This window comes from Amblyomma maculatum, chromosome 10 (genome assembly GCF_055883805.1).
Source record: "Amblyomma maculatum isolate TAMU_Amacu chromosome 10, ASM5588380v1, whole genome shotgun sequence".
Taxonomy (NCBI): domain Eukaryota; kingdom Metazoa; phylum Arthropoda; class Arachnida; order Ixodida; family Ixodidae; genus Amblyomma; species Amblyomma maculatum.
The window spans coordinates 101,114,001-101,140,313 of NC_139353.1; the positions used below are offsets into that span (position 1 = coordinate 101,114,001).

Below are 26,313 nucleotides of genomic sequence, written 5' to 3' on the forward strand. Positions count from 1 at the left end.
TCACCTTTAAAAATACATATAATGGCCCAGCAAGCTACGCTTCTTGAAGGGTAAATAAATGTTTGTATGTTATCGAGATTTGCTAGAGATTTGCAGCTTTTAGTTCCTTTTATGTTTTCTAACCTGTAATGTATAGAAAGTGTATGCTTAAAAATAAATCCTACGCTATATTTTGCTGTGTGAAAATTTCCTGCGTATGGCTTAAAAAGGTGGCTTTGCAAATTATCCGGACGGCTAATTTCTTCAGCAAGTCAAACTAATGACTATTGTCCTTCGTAGTGGTTCTCCAAACAAGTGCGGTTTAGTTTTGCATTGGTGAGAATAAACTGCTGTAAAACATAATGTTAACTTACCTTAGAAAAGTGAAACAATGTCGGTGCATGAGACCTATATTTCTCTAAGGTTTTTGATGAGGTCAATTTTGTGAGCATCCGAAGACAAATTTTAGGAATTAACATCAAATGACCAGAAACCGTAAACTTCTATCTCTGTACAATCGATTACAATTGACAATAATGTATAATATTTATTCCTTGGGTGGAACATGACACCTTGGTTCTCGCGATATATAACTTTATTTATTTCTTGCTGCCCAGGTTCAAGCCAGGTGAAGTGTACGATTTGCCCAGCAAAACAAGTCTTGACCAGTGCTACCTGAAACCAAAAATGTACAGTATCGTCTGTGTAAATTATGTACTTGGCACTGGGGTCAATGTTTACTATGTCGTTTAAAAATAAACAAAATAGGAAAAGACCTAGGATTCTGCCCTGCGGAAGGCCTGATTAACTGTTTCAGGATAGACGGATTACAACGCATTGATGTCATGTCTAAGGTAAAACGAAATCAGCTCATGGGCTATATCGTGAACACCGTAATGCTCCAACGTTTGGAGACGTATACTGTGGTTAGTATAATCAAGATCGTTTGTAAAATTAAGGAAAACGATAAAGAATATGTTTGTGTTTTCAAGTTTTTCGACGATGAATTCTTTCAGCTCTAGAAGTGCTAATTCGGATGATCGATGTTTTCTGAAGCCATACTCTACAGGAGTTAAGATGCTGTAGCGATCAGTAAAAGAGAATAATCGTTTAAGAATATTTTTCTAGTCCATAGAGTAAATGAGAAGTATAGAAATCGGACCGTTTTTTAAACCGTTTGTCACTTCGCCATCATCATAAAGGATGAGTTCGAAATTATCCAGACCCCATGTTTTAATAATGCAGCCGCGCATTACACTTGCTGATCGCCAGAGCGCGCCTCTGTTGTTTCAGCTCTCTGCTCTCATTGGTGTTTTCTGCCGGCTCTGACATTTAGATGCTTTGTCGCGTGTGGCCATTCTTCATTATAAATAGCCCCTTCAAAAAAATAATTATTTCAATGTCATCATTGCTTTTTTCAAGCCCCTTCCTTATAGCACGTGCACATACCACAATTCATATCGCATATGTAGATCAACAAGTTGCTTGCAGCGCTGTGAGACATTCAGTAATGATACGCAATGAAAACAGCATGCGCACCAAAATTGTATTCTCTAGCGTGTATCATGTTACTATTGATGAATATATAAAGAACTAAATATGTTGAAGATATTTCAGCGATCGTGTTAGCGCTAATTTCAGCTCTAACACGATCACCATGACGTCGCCTGTCTGTCACTTGCTCTTTCGCGTGTATGGGATCACTACTCAGTGAATCCCTAAACCTTCAATCTGAGTCTCTAATATCTCATATACGAGAATTTGTTGGGTTTGGTTTGGTTTGCGAGGTTTAGCGTCCCAAAGCGACTCAGGCTATGAGAGACGCATAGCGAGCATTGGTCCTAAGCCGTTGTTTAATGCGAAACATCCACAGGCATAGATATAAACGCCTCGTTTTAAGAAATACGTACAAGGTGCAATTATAATTTAACCTTCCATATCAAACGACCTACCCTAGCTTGCAGCTCGAGCCGAAATGACCTTCTCATGGATTTTCGTGATGTCACTTCGCTAGACGACCAGTCTGTACGAGGTAATGTCAACCGCCTAATATTACCAGGAGGAGGTAGACCCATAATCAATTGTGACGACACCTATGGCGAGAGTGACAACGCCGACATTACTGAATATCGGGAAGATTAACGCTGTTGTGCAGAGAAGATTGAAGCGCATCTCCCACACGTTGCACACATCAGCCAAAAGTGCGGTTGCCAATATAACGAGTAGTGGCGCATCTTGCCGCAGCAGACATGCGTTCCGCTCTGTTCATATGAACTTAATCTTTCATTTCAAGTTGTAAATGCAACTAATTAAATTATCTAAGGGCAAAATAATGGAGGACCTTTAAGTTCCACCTTTAAGGATTTGTTACGATGACATTAATAGCTTTCTTCTGCGCCTCCCTGTGCTTTTACTCGCACACGTACATGCACTTTCGGCTTAATTATTTACCAGTCCTTCTATTTGTGATTCGAACGTCTGACACATTTTCAGTATCATGCAGTTAAAGGTACTTCGTTATTCAGCTACAGATCGTAAGCAACCACCCGACATATATAAATACCCGCATCAGCCAATTCTTACGGCGGTTCTAAAGTAAATCGGCATTTTTGTTCAGCCGGAAAAGCACCAAATATGCACACTCATGGCCTCCCAGAGAACCTCAGAAAACGTTTCAGAGGTATCTCCTCTTTATGCATGGAGAGCGCGTTACCTTGCGCACTTTGGGTATCCCTTCTCCAAATCATTTGGGGCTAACGGCGACTGCTAGGCGTAGGCAGCCTACATGGTGCAGCACGCCTCATGACTTAGTGTGGTGCCAGCCTTTAAAGAGGCAGTCGCCACGAAAGGGCAGTGTTGCGAGCTGAGCTAACGGCGCCATTTTCATTCCCAACTAATCCAGCTCGGCCGGGTGCCATGCCCGCGATAGATAATTTGCGCTCGTACATTATGGCCCCGGTGCGATTTTTTTTCTCCACTTTTCTCGCTTTACTTACTACTGAGTAAAATTGTAGTTACTCACTGCGGTGAATACCAAATAATAGCTTATACAATTCGTTCGGTCGAAAAGCTGTCGGTATTGTAATAGTAGTACACTGAACCGTGTGTCTGAAATAAACGGGGCTGCGTAAAATTTCATCTTTTTATTTTAATTAATATGTGATAGTCGAAGACGAGTTAAGAAATCGTCATAACTAAAAAAGATGTCACAAACGTGTTAAAATTCTCGGAATGAAAGCCAATGCTTTACGATGCTAATTAAGAAAATTTAGAGTGTCATCAAGTAAATAATTGAAATGTAAAAAAAAAATGAAATTTAGGAAAAGGACTACAAAGGTTTGAAAGCGCTAAGAATGAAAACCCGAGCTATGGTGATGCTAATTAATGTGTCAAAACTTCGATCCCTCCATACTTCGTAATCTCATCCGCCTTTCTTCCGCCACCTGCTACGCTTGCCTTCACCTGGAATCCCGCCGGTTACGCTTAGGCAGCATATTGTATCTTAACTTCAAATTACACTTCCTGCCTAGGTCATTTAGATCCGAATGTCATTACTTTGCGTTTGTTCCTAGACCAGCCTTGCGTGCTTCCTGTCTGTAAACCTACCTGTCATTTTGAATTCCATAGCATTCCGCTTTGTCTTTAGTTAGTTGAACACTATTTGTTAGACTCCACGTTTCCGCCCCAGATAGGTGAGTATTGGTAAGTTGCAGCTTGCTGTATAATTTCTTCTTGAAGGGAATTGGTAACCTGCCAGTCGTGATCTCAGGGTGCGTGTTAGATACGTTCTATCCAAATCTGATCCTCGTAGTAATTTCCTTTTCGTTCTCCTGATCAACGCCCACTATCAATCCTTAGTCGACGTATTTTCGTACCATTTGGAGCGCCTCACTACCTGCTTTAAACTGCTGGTCTTTGCCAAAGCTTTTGAACATTCATCATCATCATCATCATCATGATCAGCCTGATTATACCCACTGCAGGGCGAAGGCCTCTCCCATATCTCTCCACTTAACCCGGTTCTGTGCTAGCTGCATCCACTTGACCCCTGCGAACTTCTTAATCTCATCCGCCCACCTAACTTTCTGTCGCCCCCTGCTACGCTTTCCTTCCCTTGAACATTACTTCCACGAATTAATTATCTTGAGGTTAATTATTTTTTGTTTCGCCCGCTGTGCTTTACGTTATTCATCACCGTTTGCAATTCTTGCTCAGAGTAACATAGCAAGACAAATGCTATCAGAGGCTTGCTGTAGTCAGGTATTCTCGGCTACCCTTATCCCGATTGCCAAACGAGATGTGAATAATTCCTCGGAGCAAAGAAAATCGACAGGTTTTCTATCCTTGCCTAGCCCCCTTCCTTATGTGCATTTTATAACTTTCTTCACCGAGGACTTTGTTTGATGTGCTGCCATTGTAGATACCAAGGTTACGAGGGCTTATAATTTATGCCGGGAGCATTTTCACGCACTATTTCGATGCCTCCTAGTGTATACTAAATCTATATAATATACTAGCTACAGCATACCGTATGGCAAACAAAATCTGTAGTGAAGGGTGTTGTAAATTTTGGCCACCAGGAGTTTGTTATCGTGCAGTGATATTGCACAGCACACGGCCACTACTAAAGCTTCTGATTCCATTGAAAAGCGGTCGCGGCGGCCGGGGTTAAGTCCCATGTGCTTGGGTGCAGCAGTAGAGTGCCTTAACTACTGCAACACCACGGCGGGGCACATAGACCTCATGATTTAATTTAGTTTGAATGGTTTAACGTGCCAAAGTGACTATGACTATGAGATATGCCGCAATGGAGAGCTCCAAAAATTTCGAGGGCCTGGGGTGCTTTAACGTGCACTGATATCACAAGGTACTTGGAAGCCTAGCTTTCCGTCCTCATCAACTCGATCCCGCATTCTTGGGCGTATGAGAGGTGGTAAGTTATCAGCCTGAGAGTCTATTAGAAGAGGCATTTCATGTACAGTGAACACCACACCTTCCGAATGAACCTGTCCATACAGAAGCCCTGCGGGAAACTGAAAATTAATAAGGTCGTCAAGTGCGGCTGTAAGTTTGTAATGCACTGCAAGGCGAAGGCTACGGAAGTATTGTTGAAATGAAAAAAAAAAAAAACGGTTCACTATCCGGCTGGAGAGCGCTCCACCCTGCTCAGCTGCCCGAGTCTTCGACATCGAAATTTGATACTACCCTTGGTAAAAAGTACTTCTTCCGATGCAATGTTAGCGAGATAATCGGAGTCGCCAATGAGTATGACTTGAAAAGGAGATGATGGGGAGAGTTGGTTTGCACAAAGATTGATGAATACAAGGCGCAAGAGGATACTAGCCCCACATTTTGAAGCGCACCTGTCCCGTACTGCAGACAAGAACTCTCCCGGACAATGGCGAGGCTAGCAGTTCGTTGCCGTCATGTTGTCGCTTGTTCGTCTTGTGTTGGCAACGTCGGGTCTTCATCACGCCTTCCAGGGTTTTGTTTGGCATGTGGTCGTCGGCGTGTCACTGAGACATTGGGTCAGTATTGATGACGGAATGAGGCTCAGTGGAGTTGTTAAGCCTAAGCTGAGTGGGCCGGAGCCAGGAATACCGCACTGAATGGCGCAGCAGTGGAGCGGCTTAGAAGTACTGAGCGGGAGGAAATGACACCCGCCTCATTCAATATAATGCAACGCGGCGCAAGTGGAGGGGCATGACGTATTGTATGAAGGCGTTGCAATAATTTAATCGTCATCTGTCGCATCGCGAGTGCAACGCCCGGGGCTTAGGCATGCTTGTTGCATGCTTGTTCACCTTCTTCCATGACACTGTGCTACTTAGGTTACGAAATATTCATTGTTGTTTTGAAAACACTTCAAAGACATAGGTGTTATTTTTTTTCTTCCTTATATTAGGAAACTTGTAATAAAGGTGTTCTTAAGCCTTGTCTATTCCTATCATTCTTAGGGCGTCAAGGTGGACGTCGCTATATTTGGAATTAAGCAGATATTTATATTTTCATATCAAGTTGCAAACTAGTATCAGAGAAACGCCCTCCTGAAAACGCACATCTGAACTTTCATCTTTAGCAGGCCATGATAGACTGTAACACTCCTCATAATTATTCTTGCTATAGTGCCCCTGCGATTGCGCACGCTGCTTAGCGCTAGAATAATGAGCTGCTCCGGATGACGGTGATATCTTTCCTTCTAGCTTAAATGTGTGGTCGCTGCGCTTGACGTCAAACGAGTTCTAAAGGTTCCCATATCTAATCATCCCCTCTAATCTAATGATCCCTCATATGTACCTTAGTCCAAAGGCGGGAATGGTATTTTAAATATAGTTTCTCTGACGTTTCTGATACAAACATTCACACCGAGCGCAGTGAGAATAGCGCAATTATATTAAAATTTTAATTAACCAATTTAACATACGCATTGTTCTCAATGGTTGCGTTCGATGATCATAATAACTGGTATAGAAGCGTAACATTCGTGTATAACACTACGGCTTTTTTTTAATCCTCAAAGATCAACTTTGGAAAGACTGAATGCTGCCACCTAGTGTTAGCGGTAGTTACGCAAGAGGAAAGGTAGCAAAAGCATTTCGAAGAAAGTGTTGGCGGGAGGGTTTATATAAAAAATATGGAAACTTTCCGAGTCTTTCAGCTGTGGCTCCTAAACCTATTGAACTTTCAGCCTTCTGCCGGCTACGGTGATTCTGCCGAATTCCTTTCCAGTCCTCATCACCCTGTTGAACGTAGCACGTCATGGCTACGTATCGGATCCCGAGAGTGCTCCGTATTGATCATCATCGCTTGCAGCCGGTGTACCTGTTCCAAGAGTGTAGAAGCGCTTGTCGCTCTCTAAGAATAGGCTAGCCTGTCAGTGGAGGCGTGGCGGCGGTGCAGTGCAACAGTCAACCCCAAACCTCTCCTCACTCCAGCGGTAATCTCCTTCAATCATACGATACGCACGAGAGTGAAACGACTGTCACCGTGGAGAATCTGTTTTGAATCCACATCTCCGCAACCGCAATATCTACGCCCGCCATAAGTTAACAGTGGCGCATACAGCATATCTACTGGCCGAAATCGGCACAATTGCGTTACGGTATCATGGGTATAGGAGGGGTAAAAGCGACAAAATAAAGGATAGCTGTAAAAACAATATGCATAGCACCGCTGTGGATAAGTCAAAAGTGCGAGTGGTGCTCAGGAAGATTCGAACGGTCGTCCCTTTTCGCAGCGCTCAGCTTTGAACATTCGATGCGCCATTCTAATATTTTAGTTAAAGTATTTATGCCACTCTTAAACATATTAGCATCTCTTAAACGCCTACAAAGTCTTTCCAGCAAAGGTCTAGTCGCATTTGCGGTGACAACAACAAAAAAAATTAAGCAATTACAATGCCTGTCGCCATTGCACCAGCCGGACTATACCTACTGCAGGAAGAAAGCCTCTCCATTTTCCTCCAATTAACTCGGTCCTGTGCTAGCTGCATCTTCTTGACTCTTGCGAATTTCATAACCTCATCCACCCACTCCATTTTCTGAAGCCCCCTGAAACGTTTACCTTACCTTGGAATGCAATTGTTTGCTCTTGGAGACTATCAGTTTCCCTCTCTTCCCGCTACATGTCCTGTACATGGTCATTTCATATTAATTTCAACTAGAATTTCAGTAACATAAGCTATTTCCATGACCCCCTCTGCACACTTCCTATGAGCTAAAGTTACGCCTACTATTTCTCGTTCCATAGCACTGTGTTGTCCTCAAGTTAAGTAGAACCCTTTTCTTTAGCATCCATGTTTCAGCCCCATAGGCGAGTACTGGCAGGGTGCTAGTCATAATATTTGAGTACCTTCCAAATGAGCTCCACCCCAATCATGTTCTATTGTTATTTCCCTTTCGCCATCTGGCTTTGCGGTCACTACCTGTTCTGAGTAGACATTTTCGCCTACCACTTTCAGCGCTTTGCTACACATATAAAACTGCTGTTCCTTTCTGAGGCTGTTCAACATTACCTTAGTATTCTGCATATTAGTTTTTAGGCCTGCCTTTCTGCTTCTTCTCTCTAGATCATTTATCATTTATCACAAGGCAATGTCACCAGCGAATCGCAGATTACTGAGGTATTCTTCATGAACCGTGATGCATAACTGCTCCCATTCTCTGCCTTTGAGTACTCTCTTTAAGCAAGCTCTAAATAGCATTGAAGAGATTGTATCCCCTTGAGATTGTATCCCCTTAGTGAACATGATACCGGTGACGACAGCAGCACGACCAATGGTACCTGTTGTTGTATTGTGAGGTTTTCATGCCCACGATGTGTACGAAACCGATAAGCGGACTTTCGCCGGATCTGCTACGGCCAGATTGGAGTTCGGACAAAAGCTTCCCGCCCGTGCCGCTGAATCAACAGCCTGAATAGCGGACCATGTTTGTACCGTAACGATATCATGAATGAAGCAAGGAGATACACTTTATATGATGGAACTTTACAACTGATCAGCAAGAGCTCCGCTAGGAACTTAAATTGAAGTGGGCCGTCAGGTAAGTTCAGCGACGATTACTTCAATTTAGTCCGCGCGGTTTGGGCCTGCGAATTCAGTAGTGCCTAGGAGCGCATTCGCTAACTTTAATGGTCGCATGTGCACATCAAGTGTTGTTCTGACAATAGTGGTCCTAGATGGACGACAGCTTGAGTAAACGTCAGGTTCTCCTTGTTCTTCAAATCTTCCGCACCTCTCCAAGGTGCTGCTCGATTTAGCAGGCGACGTGTAGTTCACACACAAACGCACAATGAGACGTAGGACGACGAACTCGCAGTAACAAAACGAAAATTAACATTATACGACACAAACACAAGATACAGAAAACTTATTTACACGAGGTAGTGAGACGACACACTTTACAAACGAGACTGGGCGAAAGACTAACTGCAAACTGAGCGCATCGCTCTTTTTACTTCTAAGTCGGGGCCTGCCTGCTACACTGTCTTCTCCCAGCGAGACTCAAACCAAAATTAGAACCAGAACCAGAACTGTCGACGGCTGCGCGGCGCGCTCTTAATTAGCCAGTGCAGAAGCTTCTAGGCGCGGAGGAAGAACGGAAAACAGCTTAGCGCTGCCAAACCTATGCCTCCCCCCCTCGGCCCTCTGGAGAGGTCTCGAATTTACTCGAACGTGCTCAGCACGCGCGGCCCTCCCGCGCGAAGCGAGGAAGAGGGCCGGGACCGTGCGGGGGAATGCACGCGAGACGCCGCCCATGACAACGAAGGCGAGGAGGCGCAGTGCGGTGGCCGAGATGACGTAATCGGTCGCGTCGCGTTCTCGGAGCTTGTAGAACATTCCATTGCCGTTTTCTGCGGCGCGCGCACCGAAACATTAAAGAAAGTGCCACCGCGGCCTTACAGCTTGCATCACAGAACGCGTGCACGTTAGCATGAGGTGCCGGTGTCATCCTGTCCGGCGAGCAAAGCTCAAGGCAGCTTCGGCGCTGTTTTAACGCGGGGTAAAAGCTTAGCTGTTTTATTTGGCACTGATGGCCACGGCGCATGTTTCCTAAATCAACAATTTGTCATAACGAAGAAAATAAACGTAACAATTAGCGAGAAATGCTGTTCATATACGCGGAATCAAACAAACTACGATAGATTTTCGCTGCAAAACTAGGCGGTCGGTCGCATCATTGACTCCTTTTCCATCGCTGTAGTTGTACGCGAAGAAATAACGCTTTAAGTGCTATCAAAGAGAAGAATTATGATAATGCTAGCTCAGCATTGCATTTTATACCGGGAAAAATAGCAGCACAGAGAAATTTGTATGCATGTTTTGTACACAAAACGCGCTGGTGAGCAATCGTAATCGGCGCGAATCGGCGATTATTTATTTGCGTATGTTTACGATGAACACTCATTAAATTTATGCGTCGTTTACTGAAAGAACACCAGAAAAATCAAGTGTAGCCTCGCGAACCGGTCGCAGTCAAACGCGGAGCTTCGGGTTTGCCGAGGCAGAGAGGACGATTGTTGTTGACTGGTGCGCGCAGAGAAGCACTGGCATCAACCTCTGTTGTATCGGCATTAGGGCAAGCTTTCCTGCGCGGGCCATTGTAACAATGGTCATTGTTTTGGCACAAATTGCTGAAAATAAGTATTGTATGTTTCATTAAGACGCGGAGATATGTGCATGCCCGCATGCAGCATCCCAAGTATCAGCAGAAGAAGCCGCTTCTTTTGTTTTTTGTATCTGCTCCTGTAATGTCATAAGGCGTGGTTTAGCGTCACAATATACTTATCTGGGTCTTCTTTTTCCTTTTTTAACGCTGATCGCGCAATGGGCTATACCTCAGCAGTGAGCAACGCAAAGCCACCCAGTACCCACTGCGGCGCACTTTGCGGCAGCAAACACTTGTCGTGTCGCTTTTCGTATGTCGAAGCTTCTGGTTTCTAAAAGGAGAGGACTTTTATAACATAAAAATAACGTGCTTAAATAATTCAGCATGACCCCCTACACTTCGTCCTCCTCAAATATTTCTACAGATCAAAGGCCACAAAAATCCGAGTTCTCCAAGGACCTCTAATGCACATATTACGCTAAAGACACAAATAGGTTCTTTTAGTTGGCAGGAAAACTTCCTGAGGACCGCCGTTCATGCCGTGTATGTTAGCGCCTCAATTTATCAAACATTAAAAAGCAGACGACATGGGGTTTATAATCCTCTTTGACCATGACTCGCAGACCAGCAAGCTGCTTTCTAAAGGATCGAAAACATTTATTTTAAAATATATACTGCACCAGATGAGCTCCAATTTCGAGGCATTATAATTTCGCCAATGCACAGTGAAATACACAAATCAGGTTTTATTAAAGTTTTCGCTGTCACTACACCATGAATTGTTTTTCTCATTTTAACTATGTTTCGGAAACATTTTCTTCTCAGTGACAAAATAATACGTAATATTTTCTAAATTGTTGCTGAGGTTGTAGGTCAGAAAAATTTCGATCATTTATTTATTTGCTGTATATTTAAGGCAGAGTACTCGCGACATGTGGTCATTAATAGTGGCCATTTTGTTTATGTGGGAACTTTATTAGCTTAATGAACGCTTGTTTCATTTTTTAAGGCTTGACGGAGCCGTAGCTGAGCCGTTCAATCGATCTGCACTTTAACACTGAAAAGTAGTTTGATTTCGCTCAGCAGCCCATTTAGGATGGTTGGTTTCTTTTCAACACGACCGCAGCCACTTCGATGCAAGCCACTTTGATGTCTTTTCAGGACTACGCACCCCTTAAATTAAATTAAATTAAATGACAGGTGCCATGGACTGATGACAATGCCTTGAAATTGAGGACTTAATATCTTTATTTAAAATAAATTATTCGCAGATCCGGTTTACAAGCCGAAAGCATGCAACGAATATTTTTCGAAGCATCTGAATTTATGGCTGTGGTCATTACAGTGCATTTATTACAGTCATTTTCACTGTCAGAGTTATTTCTCCTGAATCCATTGAAAAATCCACAATTTTTTTCTGAACTTGTTGACTTTTTTCAGCATCAAACGCGAGTATTCGAGGAAATTATTTTTCTGTAATTTTGTGTAACCATATATTGGCCGTGGTCTGTTCATTTTGGCGTTATGCACTTTTTCTAATATAATTTTGTATTTATTCTAATTAAAGGTTAATTTTTGTCTAAAGCCCACTACGTGAGCATCTTGATGTAGCTGGAATTTAGGTCCTAACAAGCTTACAAACGAAGGTAATCATATGCGCGAAAATCCAGGGACATTATAAAACAGTAACTGGCACGGTTACAACTGCACATAGTGTAGCCACATTTGTTTGCAGAGGAGCTGCAAGACGGATGAGAAAGACAGATGAAGCTCCCTCTTCTTGCGAGCAGCCTCTATGCCTCCCTGCCTGTAGCAAAGAATACCGTGACGGCTCAAGGATCATATGGTCGTCTATTATGCAGCTGCCTGCTGTTGGGTTTAGCATTTGTTTCATTATTTTTTACTATGGTTAGCATCCTAAAGTGACTATTACTTACAGTTGTAATTCCTCTGCATATTTTATTCACTTTTATAGCATTGCTATTAAATTTGCGAATTATGTTCAGACAAAGAAAAATAAACGTTTAAAGATATTTCAAATATTGTTGCTGTGATATGAGCCCATTTTGCAATGCGCCTTTTTTATTACTGATACTTGGCTTTTCCGTATACGCCTCGTGCGTTTCTGTTTGGATGGATGGATGGATGGATGGATGGATGGATGGATGGATGGATGGATGGATGGATGGATGGATGGATGGATGGATGGATGGACGGACGGACGGACGGACGGACGGACGGACAGACGGACGGATGGATGGATGGATGGATGGATGGATGGATGGATGGATGGATGGATGGATGGATGGGATGGATGGATGGATGGGATGGATGGATGGATGGATGGATGGACGGATGGATGGATGGATGGAATATAGGAGCGTCCCCTTTGAAACGGGGTGGAGCAGTATCTAGGACGTTCCACGTTCGCCGCTATGGCTGAGGGTGGCGCTGGTGAACACTCTCAAGGTTCGTATACAGAACACATAAACACCCAAGCAAGTAGCAGGGGGGACAGCGGCCGATGTAGCTCAGTTGGAAGAGCACCGGACGCGATATTCGGAGGTCGTGGGTTCGGTTCCCACCATCGGTACGTTGTTTTTTCTTCTACTTTGTGTTTAATTATTTTTACCCTAAACAGATTACATTACTAATTTCTGTGCTTATCCAAGTAAACATAAAAAAAGACATAAAGTACCATCCCCAACGCTTTCCTTGGCCTCGCCGACTGTTGGCTTCTTTGCTTCATGTATTATAACGAGTACCCTCATTTCCCCTTAATTGATCTGCTTGTAGCTTACGGGGGTCTCGGTTCTGGCAGTCTTGAAGCCATAGGCAGCGTAAGAGGGTTCTAGCACAGCTGTCGCCCTCGCTCTTGATCACGTTCTACGTGACGCTGGCAGTAACAAAGGACGTTCCACGTTCGCCGCTATGGCTGAGGGTGGCGCTGGTGAACACTCTCAAGGTTCGTATACAGAACACATAAATACCCAAGCTAGTAGCAGGGGGGACAGCGGCCGATGTAGCTCAGTTGGAAGAGCACCGGACGCGATATTCGGAGGTCGTGGGTTCGGTTCCCACCATCGGTACGTTGTTTTTTCTTCTACTTTGTGTTTAATTATCTTTCCCCTAAACAGATTACATTACTAATTTCTGTGCTTATCCAAGTAAACATAAAAAAAGACATAAAGTACCATCCCCAACGCTTCCCTTGGCCTCGCCGACTGTTGGCTTCTTTGCTTCATGTATTATAACGAGTACCCTCATTTCCCCTTAATTGATCGGCTTGTAGCTTACGGGGGTCTCGGTTCTGGCAGTCTTGAAGCCATAGGCAGCGTAAGAGGGTTCTAGCACAGCTGTCGCCCTCGCTCTTGATCACGTTCTACGTGACGCTGGCAGTAACAAAGGACGTTCCACGTTCGCCGCTATGGCTGAGGGTGGCGCTGGTGAACACTCTCAAGGTTCGTATACAGAACACATAAATACCCAAGCAAGTAGCAGGGGGGACAGCGGCCGATGTAGCTCAGTTGGAAGAGCACCGGACGCGATATTCGGAGGTCTTGGGTTCGGTTCCCACCATCGGTACGTTGTTTTTTCTTCTACTTTGTGTTTAATTATGTTTCCCCTAAACAGATTACATTACTATTTTCTGTGCTTATCCAAGTAAACATAAAAAAAGACATAAAGTACCATCCCCAATGCTTTCCTTGGCCTCGCCGACTGTTGGCTTCTTTGCTTCATATATATATATATATATATATATATATATTGAATTCCCTCAATATATATATATATATATTGAGGGAATTCAACATTTCCGTTGCCCGCACGACGCGGCGAATGAATTCCCTCAATATATATATATATATATATATATATATATATTGTCACGCGAATGACGACGATGAAGGATGGTGATGGTGTGACAGAAGAGGAGGAAGCAGCGTTGGTTTTCGGGGCGCTAGTAGGCTTCATCTTGTTCCGCTACATCAGCACTGTAAATGAACACCCCTTCTTATTTCATCGTAACAACTGGGTGGAAGGTGCTCCGTACGATCCCCTCGATCGCTACCTACAGCGCTGCAAGGCCAACTGGAGCTTCGACGTAGTCGCCGCATCGCTGGACTGCCACCGCTCACGACCATTATGGACCACACCGACACCAACCATGCAAGCCGCGACGCTGCAAGCCAGGCTGGCGGCATGCCTGCCCACTCCAACCCAATTCCGTCCCAGCCTTACCGGGAACCACGACCTTTTGCCGGAGAAGAAGGTGAGGACGTTGTGAAGTTGCTACTTGATTATCAACGAGTTAGTCGGTACAACCGGTGGGACCCCCTTATCATGCTATCAAACGTCGTTTTCTTTCTCACTCACAAGGCTCTGACCTGGTTTGAGAATAACGAGGATAACTTAACGACTTGGGAACGGTTCGCCGCCGAGTTAAAACTGCGTTTTGGTGACTCTGTTCCCAGCAAAAAGCGGGCTGAGCAGATCCTTGCACAAAGAGCTCAATTGCCCGATGAAACTTGTACAACTTACACAAGAGATCCTCAAGTTATGCAAATGTGTCAATTCCAACTTGCCCGAGGAAGACAGAGTCGGTCACATTTTGAAGGGTATCGCGGCGGACGTGTACAACTTCTTAATCGCCAAAGACAGCCCTGACAGTGTCTCCGATGTCATTAGACACATCCGCGCGTTTCAAGCTTTTAAAACACGTCGTATTGCGCCGAAATTTGGGCGGCTGGCCAACGTGCCTACCGTGGCCAGTCTTGATCACCATGCCCAACTAGATCTTCCTTCAACTATCCGGCAAATCGTGCGCGAAGAACTTCTACGGATCAACACGCTTCTCTTGCATGAATCTGCTGAGTTTTCTGTCTAGAGGGCCTCTAGACGGCCGGCTTCACCACCACAAGCGGTTCAAGTACAGCATTTCTCTGAAGCTCCTGAAATTGCAGCTTCTATTGACTACCCGCCAATGCATTTTGCCAACCCGACTGCGTCGATGCTTGAAGCCCCAAGGTATGACGTCACCTCAAGTGCACCTAGATCTTCTATTCGATCTACAAGGGTTCCTGTGCAGTGCGAGCATTCAGCCAGACCTACGATGCGTCCTGCTGTGCCTGGCTCGTATCCACCACAGCATTTTATACCTTCCCCACCGATATGCTACCGCTGCGGCGTCGAAGGTCACATCGCCAGGCACTGCCGCAGTAGGTTCCCGCCACGCTTTAACCGCCCGGTGCCTCCAGCAGTACCCAACAATCGGCAATACAGCCCCGTTTTTCAGCAATCCACTCCCTGTGGGTACTTCGGCAACATCCAGAACGGGAATCTCCGCGACCATTCCCCAGCATCTGAGCGAAGTGTTACTCCTCCACCCGCCTTCCGTGCACGTCGTTCTCCATCACCGCGGCGGCGCCCCATGCCGCCCCATCCGGAAAACTAACCAGCGCGACCGATGGGGGTGAGGCCGCTGGAAATGTGCTGTGTGCCAACATCCCTCCAACTGCAATGCTCAAAAACAAAATTCGTGTGTTCATTGATGGTGCGTGTACATCAGCTTTGGTAGATACGGGTGCGACTGTGTATGTGATGAGTAATCAGTTCAGGCGCTTATTGGGACGCAAAGTGATGTTTGAATATGACCGTGCTTCAACGTTTTGTGGTGTGAGTGGAGAAGCGTTGCGACCACTGGGTGTGTGTAGTGCGCAAGTGTCTGTGGGTGGTGCAAGTTTTCAAGCCGAATTCGTAGTCTTACCCCACTCTATGCATTACATCATTTTAGGAATGGACTTCTTGAAGTTTTGTGGCGCTACCGTGGACTGCCGAAGTCAAGAGGTTCATTTTGATGGCTCGCATCTGCCGACACTTTTTGAAAGTGGCCGTGGTGAAGAAACAGTTTTTAGTATTAACGAAGACACCGTAGTTCCACCCTTGTCTGCCATGTCCGTCCCCGTATCCGTTCCACTTCTTGAGAAGGTTTCATTCCAGGCCGTGGCGCACCCAGTTCACTCAGCATGCCTGAAGAAAAATGTAATTATCCCTCACTGTATGATCTCCGTGCATCACGGTAGTGCCTCGTTATGGACCATCAATCCATCGTCTGAGCCCGCAGTTTTAACAACGGGATTGAAGCTTGCCTCCTGTGGACCCGATGCGCCCAACGTCGTTGCTTTTATTCACAGATGCTACGAGTGCCACCGTACCTCTGCCTGCTGATGAAACTTCCACCATCCCCATGATCAGCGCCGATCTCAGCTCACCTCAATGCCGTACTCTTGTTGATATTCTTCTACCTTTTTCGCCTATGTTTGACTTTTCTGAAACAGATGGACCAACCTCTCGCCCTGCACATCGGATCCATCATAACATCGATACTGGTTCGGCTCGTCCCAGTCATCAAAAGCCATATCGCGTGTCCCCATCTGAGCGCAAAGTCATTCATGAGCAAGTGGAGGACATGCTACGGAAGAAGGTGATACAGGAGTCATCTAGCCCCTGGGCTGCCCCTGTTATTCTTGTACGCAAGAAAGACGGTTCGTGGCGATTCTGCGTCGATTATCGGCGTCTAAATTCTGTTACGAAAAAGGACGTCTATCCTCTTCCTCGCATAAACGATGCCCTCGACTGCCTCTCTGGTGCGTCCTATTTTTCTTGTCTTGATCTCAGATCTGGCTACTGGCAAATTCCAATGGACCCTTAGGATTAGAAAAAAACAGCCTTCGTAACGCCAGATGGCCTTTATGAGTTTAATGTTATGCCATTCGGGCTGTGTAATGCGCCAGCCACATTTGAACGCTTTATGGACACACTTTTGCGCGGCTTAAAATGGGACATTTGTCTGCTATCTGGACGATGTAGTCATAATTGGGAAATCCTTCCAAGAACACAATGGCCGCCTAGTACGTGTCTTGAATTGTCTGCACAACGCTGCCCTAATTCTGAACTCCAAAAAGTGCCGCTTTGGAAAGCGCCAAGCGCTGGTGCTAGGACACCTTGTCAGTGGTGATGGTGTAATGCCGGATCCCCAGAAAACTGCCGCTGTTGAGTCTTTTAAACCCCCGCAGACAGTGAAGGAGCTGCGCAGTTTTCTAGGATTGTGCTCGTATTTTAGACGCTTTATACATCGCTTTGCTGACGTTGCTTACCCATTGACGTGCCTTCTCCACAAAAACTGTACTTTTAACTGGACACCAGACTGCGACGCGTCATTACGTCAACTGAAGTTTCTTTTAATATCGAAACCCATCCTACGTCCCTTCGATCCTACTGCAATGACAGAAGTACACACGGACGCTAGTGGAATCGGTCTTGGTGCAGTCCTTGTCCAACGGCACGATGAACGAGAGCATGTTATCGCGTACGCAAGTCGTACCCTGAGCAAACCGGAGCGAAACTACACAGTCACCGAACAGGAATGCCTAGCTGTAGTTTTCGCTGTGCAGCGTTTCCGTTCATATTTGTACGGACGTTCGTTTACTATCGTAACCGACCATCATTCACTCTGTTGGTTGCGGAACCTTCGAGACCCATGTGGTCGCCTCGCACGCTGGGCCCTCCGGTTACAGGAATATGACTTTTCCGTGGTGTACAAAAGCGGGAGGCGTCATGCAGACGCAGATTGTCTTTCTAGGATGCCAATGGCCACGACTGGACCTGAAAGCGACGATTTCGACAATTATATATCGACCCTCGAGCCAGCGTTCCCCGATACGAATGTTTTCAAAACAGAACAGCAAAATGATACCAGTCTGCAGCCTCTCTTTGCCCAAGCCAACGTACCTACAAGCCGTTTTTGTGTGCATGATGGCCTCCTATGGAAAAAGAGTTATTCGCCTGTCGGCCAGCGATACCTACTCGTAGTTCCCAAGACGTTGTGCACGGACGTATTGCGTGTTATGCATGATGATCCGACTTCTGGGCATTTGGGATCGGTTCGAACACTCCACCGTGCTCAAGAAAGATTTTACTGGCACAGAATGCGCTCGACGGTTGAACAATACGTTGCCAGTTGCAAGCAATGTCAACGCCACAAACATCCAACGGCAACTCCGTCTGGCTTGCTGCACCCTGTGAAGACCCCGACAGCATCGTTTGATCAAGTAGGCATTGACCTCGTAGGTCCGTTTCCGAAGTCCGTGGATGGAAATCGCTGGATTGTAATCTGCGTGGACTATCTCACACGTTACTGTGAAACCGGCGCTCTTCCATCTGCTACGGCGCATCAGGTGTCGCTTTTCTTGCTGCACTCAGTCATCTTACGACACGGGCCGCCACGAATTGTCATCACTGACCGGGGCCGACAATTCACTGCTGATGTTGTTGAAGAGCTCATGCGTTTACGCGCCGTAACTTTCCGACACTCGACGCCATACCATCCCCAGACAAATGGCTTGACTGAGCGCGTCAACAGAACGCTTATCAACATGCTAGCCATGTATGTGGACGCAGGGCATAAGAACTGGGACACCATACTGCCCTTCATCACGTATGCGTTTAATACCGCCACGCATGAGACGACGGGGTACAGTCCATTTTTTCTGCTCTATGCCAGACCACCATGCTACTCTCTGGATACTATCCTGCCATTCACAAGCCGTGAAGACCCCTGCCTGGCTGAGACCCTCTGTCTCGCCGAAGAAGCTCGGAGAATCGCCCGATTGCGGTCTGGTGCTTCACAAGGACGTTCTAAAGTGCGATACGATGCCAGTCACCGGCGGGTCACGTACTCTGTAGGTGATTTAGTCTGGCTATGGCGTCCAATTCGGCGCCGTGGCCAACATCAAAAACTCTTGGCCCATTATGACAGCCCATATGTGGTTATCAAACGCATTAGTGATTTAACTTATGGAATAGCCCGCCTGACAGCATCGGGTCGCCGGTCTGCCAAAACCGAACTGTGTCATGTTGCCCGCTTGAAGCCGTGTCAGCCTCGCACGACTCACGAACACGCCCAGAGGGCTTCGTCTGAGTAGGGGGGAAATGTCACGCTAATGACGACGATGAGGGATGGTGATGGTGTGACAGAAGAGGAGGAAGAAGCGTTGGTTTTCGGGGCGCTAGTAGGCTTCATCTTGTTCCGCTACATCAGCACTGTAAAGAAACACCCCTTCTTATTTCATCGTAACAATATATATTGTGAAGAGGAAGAAGTGCACAAGGAACATGCCAGTCAGTGGTATCGTGATCGCTGCGCGTGCTGGATCTGACTGTGTTCGCTGCCGCTGCGTTCGCCGCTGATCTGCTCAGTCTTGCTGATCAAGTCCTGTTGATCTGCTGAATAAACCCCCCATTCTTACATTTGGTGGAGGTGCTGGGTAAGATCTATCATCTCGCCCTGGAACTCCGCAGCCGTACATTACCACCTGCCGCGATGCCTGAGGACGTCAACCACCAAGCTGTACAAGTTGGCTCGGCCATCATCTGTGCCGGCTCCCTCCGACAGCGAGACCCCGGCATCTTCAGCGGAACTGACGACCACGATGTCGAGGACTGGCTCACATCCTATGAACGAGTGAGCGTTTACAACAAATGGGACGCGGAAACAAAGTTAAGCAACGTCATTTTCTATCTCACCGGCGTAGCAAACCTATGGTTTCGAAACCATGAAGCGGACATTCCATCATGGTCCGCGTTTAAAGCCAGCTTCTCTGAAGTTTTCGGCCGACCAGCTGTGAGGAAACTCCGCGCTGAACAGCGCTTGCGTACGCGGTCTCAGCAAGTTGGCGAAAATTTCACGAGCTATATCGAGGAAGTCGTCGACTTGTGCAAGCGCGTTAACCCACACATGTCAGAGGCCGAGAAGATCAAGCACATTCTGCAAGGCATCGATGACGATGCCTTTCAGATGCTGCCGGCTCAAGATATCCGCACAGTCGAGCAAGTCGTCACACTGTGCCAAAGTTATGATGAACTGCGGAAACAAAGGGCCATAACGCGCGCAAACACCATGCACTCTGAGTCCCTTGCTGGCCTGACAGATGCAGGCGAACATTCTGCGCTCCTGCCACAAATTAAGAGCTTCATTCGGGAAGAAGTTGCTCGACAGCTCTTCCTTATATCCTGCCATCAAGAGCCTTCCTCACACCTAGCTCCCAGTTTACGCCACATTATTCAAGAACAGGTAGCTGAATCTCTTCCTCCAGCCCCTCAACCCATGCCTGTTACAGCGCCGTTAACATATGCGGCTGTTGCGGCCCGACCGCCACCTACATATGCTCCACCGCCACCTGCCTACGTTAAGCCGCCTCCTGCGCCTGCGCGAGAACCTGCGCAGTTTATGCGACCGGCTCTAAGACCACGTAATCCCTGGCGCACGACGGATAACCGGCCAATTTGTTACACTTGCGGGCTTGCTGGGCACAATTCTCGTTATTGCCGCAACCGTCTCCCGGTGTCGGCACCACCTACTCATGGTTCTGCATACTGGTCTCCGACGCCTCAGTATTCTGCGCCTACTGAGCCTCCAGCCCGCACTCAGTTCTCCCCAGACCGCTCAGCCACATCCGACCGCCGTTCACCGTCGCCGCGACGCTGCTCTATCTCTCCGATGCGACGTCGACAGAACGCTTCACATGAGGAAAACTAGAGGCCGCAGTTCCTGAGGCGAGAACTGCGACCCAGTCGAACTTCCCAAGTCCTCATCTGTCGCCGACAAACCTAATTGAAGTTTTCGTCGAGGGTGTTGCTGTCATGGCTCTAATTGACACTGGTGCTGCGATTTCGGTTATGGACGCAAAACTATGTCGCACTTTAAAGAAAGTGAAGACGCCAATTGCGGGACTTTCGTTGCGAACGGCCAGCGCTCAGCATATCAAGCCTGTAGCAGCGTGTGCCGCTCGAGTAGTTATCCAGAATTCCCTTTATACGATTGAGTTCGTCGTGCTGCCAAGTTGCTCGCACGCTGTAATTTTAGGCTGGGATTTCCTGTCGCGTCATGCTGCTATTATCGATTGTGCTCGAGCTGACGTGGGGTTCTCGACTGTGCCCGATGCCTTGCCAGACGCCGATCAATCAAATTCCGGTGCTAAGGCCCTCGTCGCCGAAGATATCGACCTTCCTCCTTGCTCTTCAGTGCTTGTTCGTGTCGCTTGTGCATCTATTAGCGATGACACCGTTCTCTTCACACCAACCCATACTTTCCTGCTCCGCAAGTGCCTTCCATTGCCCTACGCAGTGCTCGCTATTTCCACTGGCCTTTCCATGTTATGGGTCTCTAACCCATTTAACTCCCCTACTGCTTTGCGCCATGGTGAATGCCTCGGAAGTATCCAGCCAATCGCATCTCTTCTGATCTCTGAAGAACCTGACGACGCGCCGCACTGTGCCGTGACTGCGCTCAGCCCCCCTTCAGCTGCGCCCGCTCTCCCCTCTACAGACTTGTTCCTCCGTTCCATCGATGCCGATCTTCCTCCAGAGCAGCGCACTCAGCTTTTGAACCTACTACATCACTCTCGCTCCTCCTTCGACTCTCATCAAAGTTCTTTGGGTCAAACTTCTACAGTCACTCATTGCATTGACACCGGCACCAACGTACCACTACGACAGCACCCCTATCGTGTGTCTGCAACCGAACGCAGGCTATCGAAGAGCAAGTCGACCTAATGATCCAGAATGGCGTGATTCAGCCCTGAAGCAGCCCTTGGGCCTCACCTGTTGTCCTTGCAAAAAAGAAAGATGGTTCTATCCGCTTCTCTGTCGATTATCGCCGCCTTAATAAGATTACGCGAAAGGACGTCTATCCTCTCCCACGCATCGACGACGCTCTAGATTGTTTGCAAGGCGCCGAATTCTTTTCTTCCCTAGATTTACGTTCCGGGTACTGGAAAGTCCCCTTGGAAGCGGCTGATCGCCCCAAAACTGCCTTTGTAACTTCCGACGGCTTGTACGAATTCACAGTTATGCCGTTTTGCCTTTGTAATGCTCCGGCAACATTTGAGCGGATGATTGACACCATTTTGCGTGGCCTCAAGTGGAAGACATGCCTCTGCTACCTCGATGACATTGTCGTCTTTTCTCGTGACTTTGACACACCTCTACCGTCTGAAGCACGTTTTGGCCTGCCTATCTGATGCCGGACTGCAGCTGAATTTGAAAAAATGTCGTTTTGCCGCCCGCCAGCTCACCATTCTCGGCCACGTTGTTTCCAAAGAAGGTGTATCTCCAGACCCTGCCAAACTTCGTGCCGTAACAGCCTTTCCGAAACCGACTTCCATCAAAGATCTACGTAGCTTCCTCGGGCTGTGCTCTTACTTTCGCCGCTTTATTAGGAATTTTGCTTCCATTGCTGCTCCCTTGACAGAACTTCTGTCCGGCAGTTCCGACCTTTCGTCGTGGTCACCAGCGTGCGACGATGCCTTCAATGCTTTACGACACATCCTCACGGCACCGCCTGTCCTACGTCACTTCGATCCCACAGCGCCTACTGAGGTCCACACAGACGATAGTGGTATTGGTCTCGGCGCTGTGCTCGCGCAGCGCAAAGCAGGTTATACTGAATACGTGGTCGCCTATGCCAGCCGTACACTCACGAAGGCTGAATCCAATTACTCTGTTATTGAAAAAAAAATGCTTAGCGATTATTTGGGCTCTCACTAAATTCCGCCCTTACCTCTATGGTCGCCCTTTTGACGTAGTGACGGACCACCATGCGCTTTGCTGGCTTTCCTCACTGAAAGACCCGTCCGGCAGTCTGGAAAGATGGGCTCTTCGCCTTCAGGAATATGATGTCCGCGTTGTTTACCGCTCTGGCCGCAAACATCACGACGCCGATGCACTTTTCCGCTGCCCCCTTACAGCTGAGGTCGCGAGCTTTTCCCCTTCCGACGATTCCCCGCCATCGCTTCACATCAATGACATGCCGTCAGCGCAGCGGCAAGATCCTTGGATAAACTCTATCATCGATTTTATCTCCAATCCTACTGCTGCTTCTCCATCGCATGCTCTCCGCCGCCATGCTTCCCACTTCGCCATTCGTGATAACCTCCTCTGATAACATTCCTCTGATTCGTGATAACATGCCAGTCAGTGGCATCGTGATCGCTGCGTGTGCTGGATCTGACTGTGTTCGCTGCCGCTGTGTTCGCCGCTGATCTGCTCAGTCCTGCTGATCAAGTCCTGTTGATCTGCTGAATAAACCCCCCATTCTTACATTATATATATATATATATATATATATATATATATATATATATATATATATAGATATATATATATATTCGTCCGCGTGGACGTTACAGTAAAGTGTGTAACACAGCATTCTTTAGTTTTCGCGCGGAGGAAAATAATATACAGTAATAATGTAAGCAATAATATACATAATTCAAACATTCCGGTAAGGACATAGTAACAGCATGCGCAAAAACATTGACCCAAATAAACACTTGGAAATAAAAGAATATTAATATTGTGGTACACCCGACTAATATAGATATGTAGATCATGGTTAAAATTAATGTTTCACTTGAGATTATGCAAAGATCTGTGATATGGCTTAACAACGAGGACAGCCTTCAAAGCTGCCACAGCAATGTAGAGGTCAAATTGGTTCCATTCTAACTACGCTTATATGTCATCTGTTAGGGCTACACGAGAACGATGTATTTTACTGTATCAGAAGAGTTCTTGTCCTGCTCATTGGGGTATGTCTTCATTGGTGGCTACTAGTTCGCCGCGTCGTGCGGGCGAGGGATATGTTGAATTCCCACACCCTTCCTCCCTTAATCGTGACCTCCACCTGGGCGCCGTTTTCCCTTTTGAAGCTGCACGGCTGATCCCTCAGCAGGTCCATGCCGCAGGACAGGGCTGGCTCCGCGTGCAGGCCGTACAAATCCCCGCCGCTGCCATCACGGCGATGTAGAGGGGGCGAAGTCCGCTGGCCTGCCATCCGGTTGCGGGCCGCCGGCACGCCCGCAGTGCGCTGATCGCCTACGACCGCGCCGACTCCCCGCTGGTCGTCAATCAGGGCAGCAGGCTCCGTCCCTCCGCCTACAGGAACCACTCCGGCCTGCATATCTACACGGGCCGGGTTCTTCTCCAATTCCAGCTCGAATGCGAGCTGCTCCATGAACGAGCTCGACTTCGAGCTTTTTCGGCAATCACTGTGTCGCGAGTACGATTTTCGCTTGACGCGCTGGGAACAAGTATACGCAAACACACAGATCGATGTTTTTGATCGAGCGCGCAGCGTGAGTCCGACAGGGGGGGCGTGGTTTCTGCCTGGGCGACAACTGCACGGCGCTAGGGGGCTGCTCCGCTAGCTGAGGGAAGCGAGGACTCGTCTGGCATGAAGCCAGTGCCACTGCACTCAGAGCGCTGAGGGAAGCGAGGATACAGCGAGGGCTCGTCTGGTGGTACACCAGTGCCGCAACGCCGAGGTCCGCGATGCCGGACCCGCTAAGATGTTTTTGATGGAGCGCGCAGCGTGAGTCCGACAGGGGGGGGGGGGGCGGCGTGGTTTCTGCCTGGGCGACAACTGCACGGCGCTAGGGGGCTGCTCCGCTAGCTGAGGGAAGCGAGGGCTCGTCTGGCATGAAGCCAGTGCCACTGCACTCAGAGCGCTGAGGGAAGCGAGGATACAGCGAGGGCTCGTCTGGTGGTACACCAGTGCCGCAACGCCGAGGTCCGCGATGCCGGACCCGCTAAGCTACCCTAAGCCGCGATCCCTCGGGGCAGTGAGGGCTTCTGATTGCTATCAGTGCCACAACGCTCACTCCGATAGACCACGGCAAGCTGACGGAAGGGGAGGTGTTTACTACTACTCTTCCCGGTAGCCCTGGGCGTCGACGACCTCTTTTGGCTCCCGGCTGCCCTTCCCTATCAAACCTGCTTTACTCTATGTGCGAGTTTCTTCCTCTTCATTCTTAATCCCTCCTCGAGGCCTCATGTAACTTGAATGTCCTCCTATATTGCGCTACATTATTTGGTAGCGCAGGCTGAAACCTCTTTACTCTCCGAGGCTCTACTCGCCTCGTCATAACTGCCAGCCCTCATATTCCCTCATATTACATAATCGTTGCGCCCAGCAAACTAAGAGATAATGCAATCTAAATTCAACGACTATAGTTATAGCTGTGGCTCCACCTGTCGGACATCGGCGCAGGCTGCTCTCATAATTTTATTTTCAGTTATGGCTCATAGATGGCGCTGCTGCGCTACAACTGTATGCCTGCGCAGCCATTGGGCTGGTAGACTAAACATCACCTTCGCCGCTCCCCGCCGCCTGAATGCAGAGAGCCTGGCCCATGCGCCCAGAGTGCCGGTGTCATAAATAAGGCCAGTCGGCGGGCTAGGTCCCTCTGAACGGGCTCAGCACAGGCTTCGCGTACAGGAACACTGCCGGCTTGTGTATCGACACGTGCCGGATAACTTCACACGAGACCGCTCGTGCCCTTGCGGTTGACATTAGGCGGTTGCGCCTACATTCCGCACTGTGTCATCGCAGAAAGGACTGCCTTCCCTTATATCAGCTCGCGCGAACTCGCGCTTCTGGCGGTTGTCCCAGTTGTCCGTCGTCAGCTCAAGCTGCACAGCCAGCCGACGCCGCCGGCGCTGCTGTGCGTGCGTGATCTCCACACCTCCACGCTCGGAGCACTCCCCCTTCTTTCACCGATCGCGCTGACGGAGTCTGTTGTAGCGATGCCCACGGAGTAGCTCTGCGCGTGATCTCAGATGCGCAGCATTTGACAGTCCTTCAGCGATTTCGCTGGCTGTGGGTGCTACAGAGCCGCTGCTTGAGTGATTGCACTTGCGCGGCATTTTTCTCGTTGTTGCAGGGACTGCGCTGGATTAGGGTTTTGCAGCGGTGCCCGTAGAGACCGCTCTCGGGATCGCTTGCCTACGCGCTGTTATGCGCATGCAGGGTCCGTTTCTACAGCTACCCTCAAAGGAAGTACTGTTGGCATGGGTCCGCCGATTACGCCCGACCTCGGGCCTTTCAGCTTGCAGCTGCGAAACAATCTCAGCAACCTCTAACGGTCCCACCCATCTGGGCGGTCGACTCGTCGCGATCGCGCGTTCACGTCGCTGAGTGCGTAAGCGTAGCTAGCCATCGGATTTGCAATGTTCTTACCGCGGCTACGGTTTGCCTTTCCATTGGCATTAGCCATAATCTCGCGCAATCACTTTGTGTAGTCGTCGACATTGGTCTCGACCTTGGCGTTCATGCGCAGAGCTAAGGAAATGGCGTGCCAGTGCACATTCCGGCAGTTATGCGATT

The 26,313-nt window shown here is 47.9% G+C and overlaps 1 protein-coding gene and 1 long non-coding RNA gene across 2 annotated transcripts in view; one reads left to right on the forward strand and one right to left on the reverse strand.

Annotated features, from left to right (window-relative positions):
- The window catches only part of LOC146177144 (uncharacterized), a 72,618-nt gene that overhangs the window by 33,730 nt on the left and 12,575 nt on the right, over positions 1-26,313 (reverse strand). The window lies entirely within an intron of this gene.
- LOC146177145 (uncharacterized) lies at positions 19,471-24,019 on the forward strand. The gene is made up of 2 exons (XM_084580743.1): positions 19,471-20,357; positions 23,881-24,019. The coding sequence occupies exons 1-2, from the start codon at positions 19,471-19,473 to the stop codon at positions 24,017-24,019; spliced, it is 1,026 nt and encodes a 341-aa protein (XP_084436869.1).

Bases quoted from the DNA above. Each gene is read 5' to 3' on its own strand.
- LOC146177145 (XM_084580743.1), top strand. From the start codon at position 19,471: ATGCCTGAGGACGTCAACCACCAAGCTGTACAAGTTGGCTCGGCCATC. The intron at 20,358-23,880 runs GCGAGAACCTGC...ATCCCTCAGCAG, and splicing joins AAGCCGCCTCCTGCGCCTGC to GTCCATGCCGCAGGACAGGG.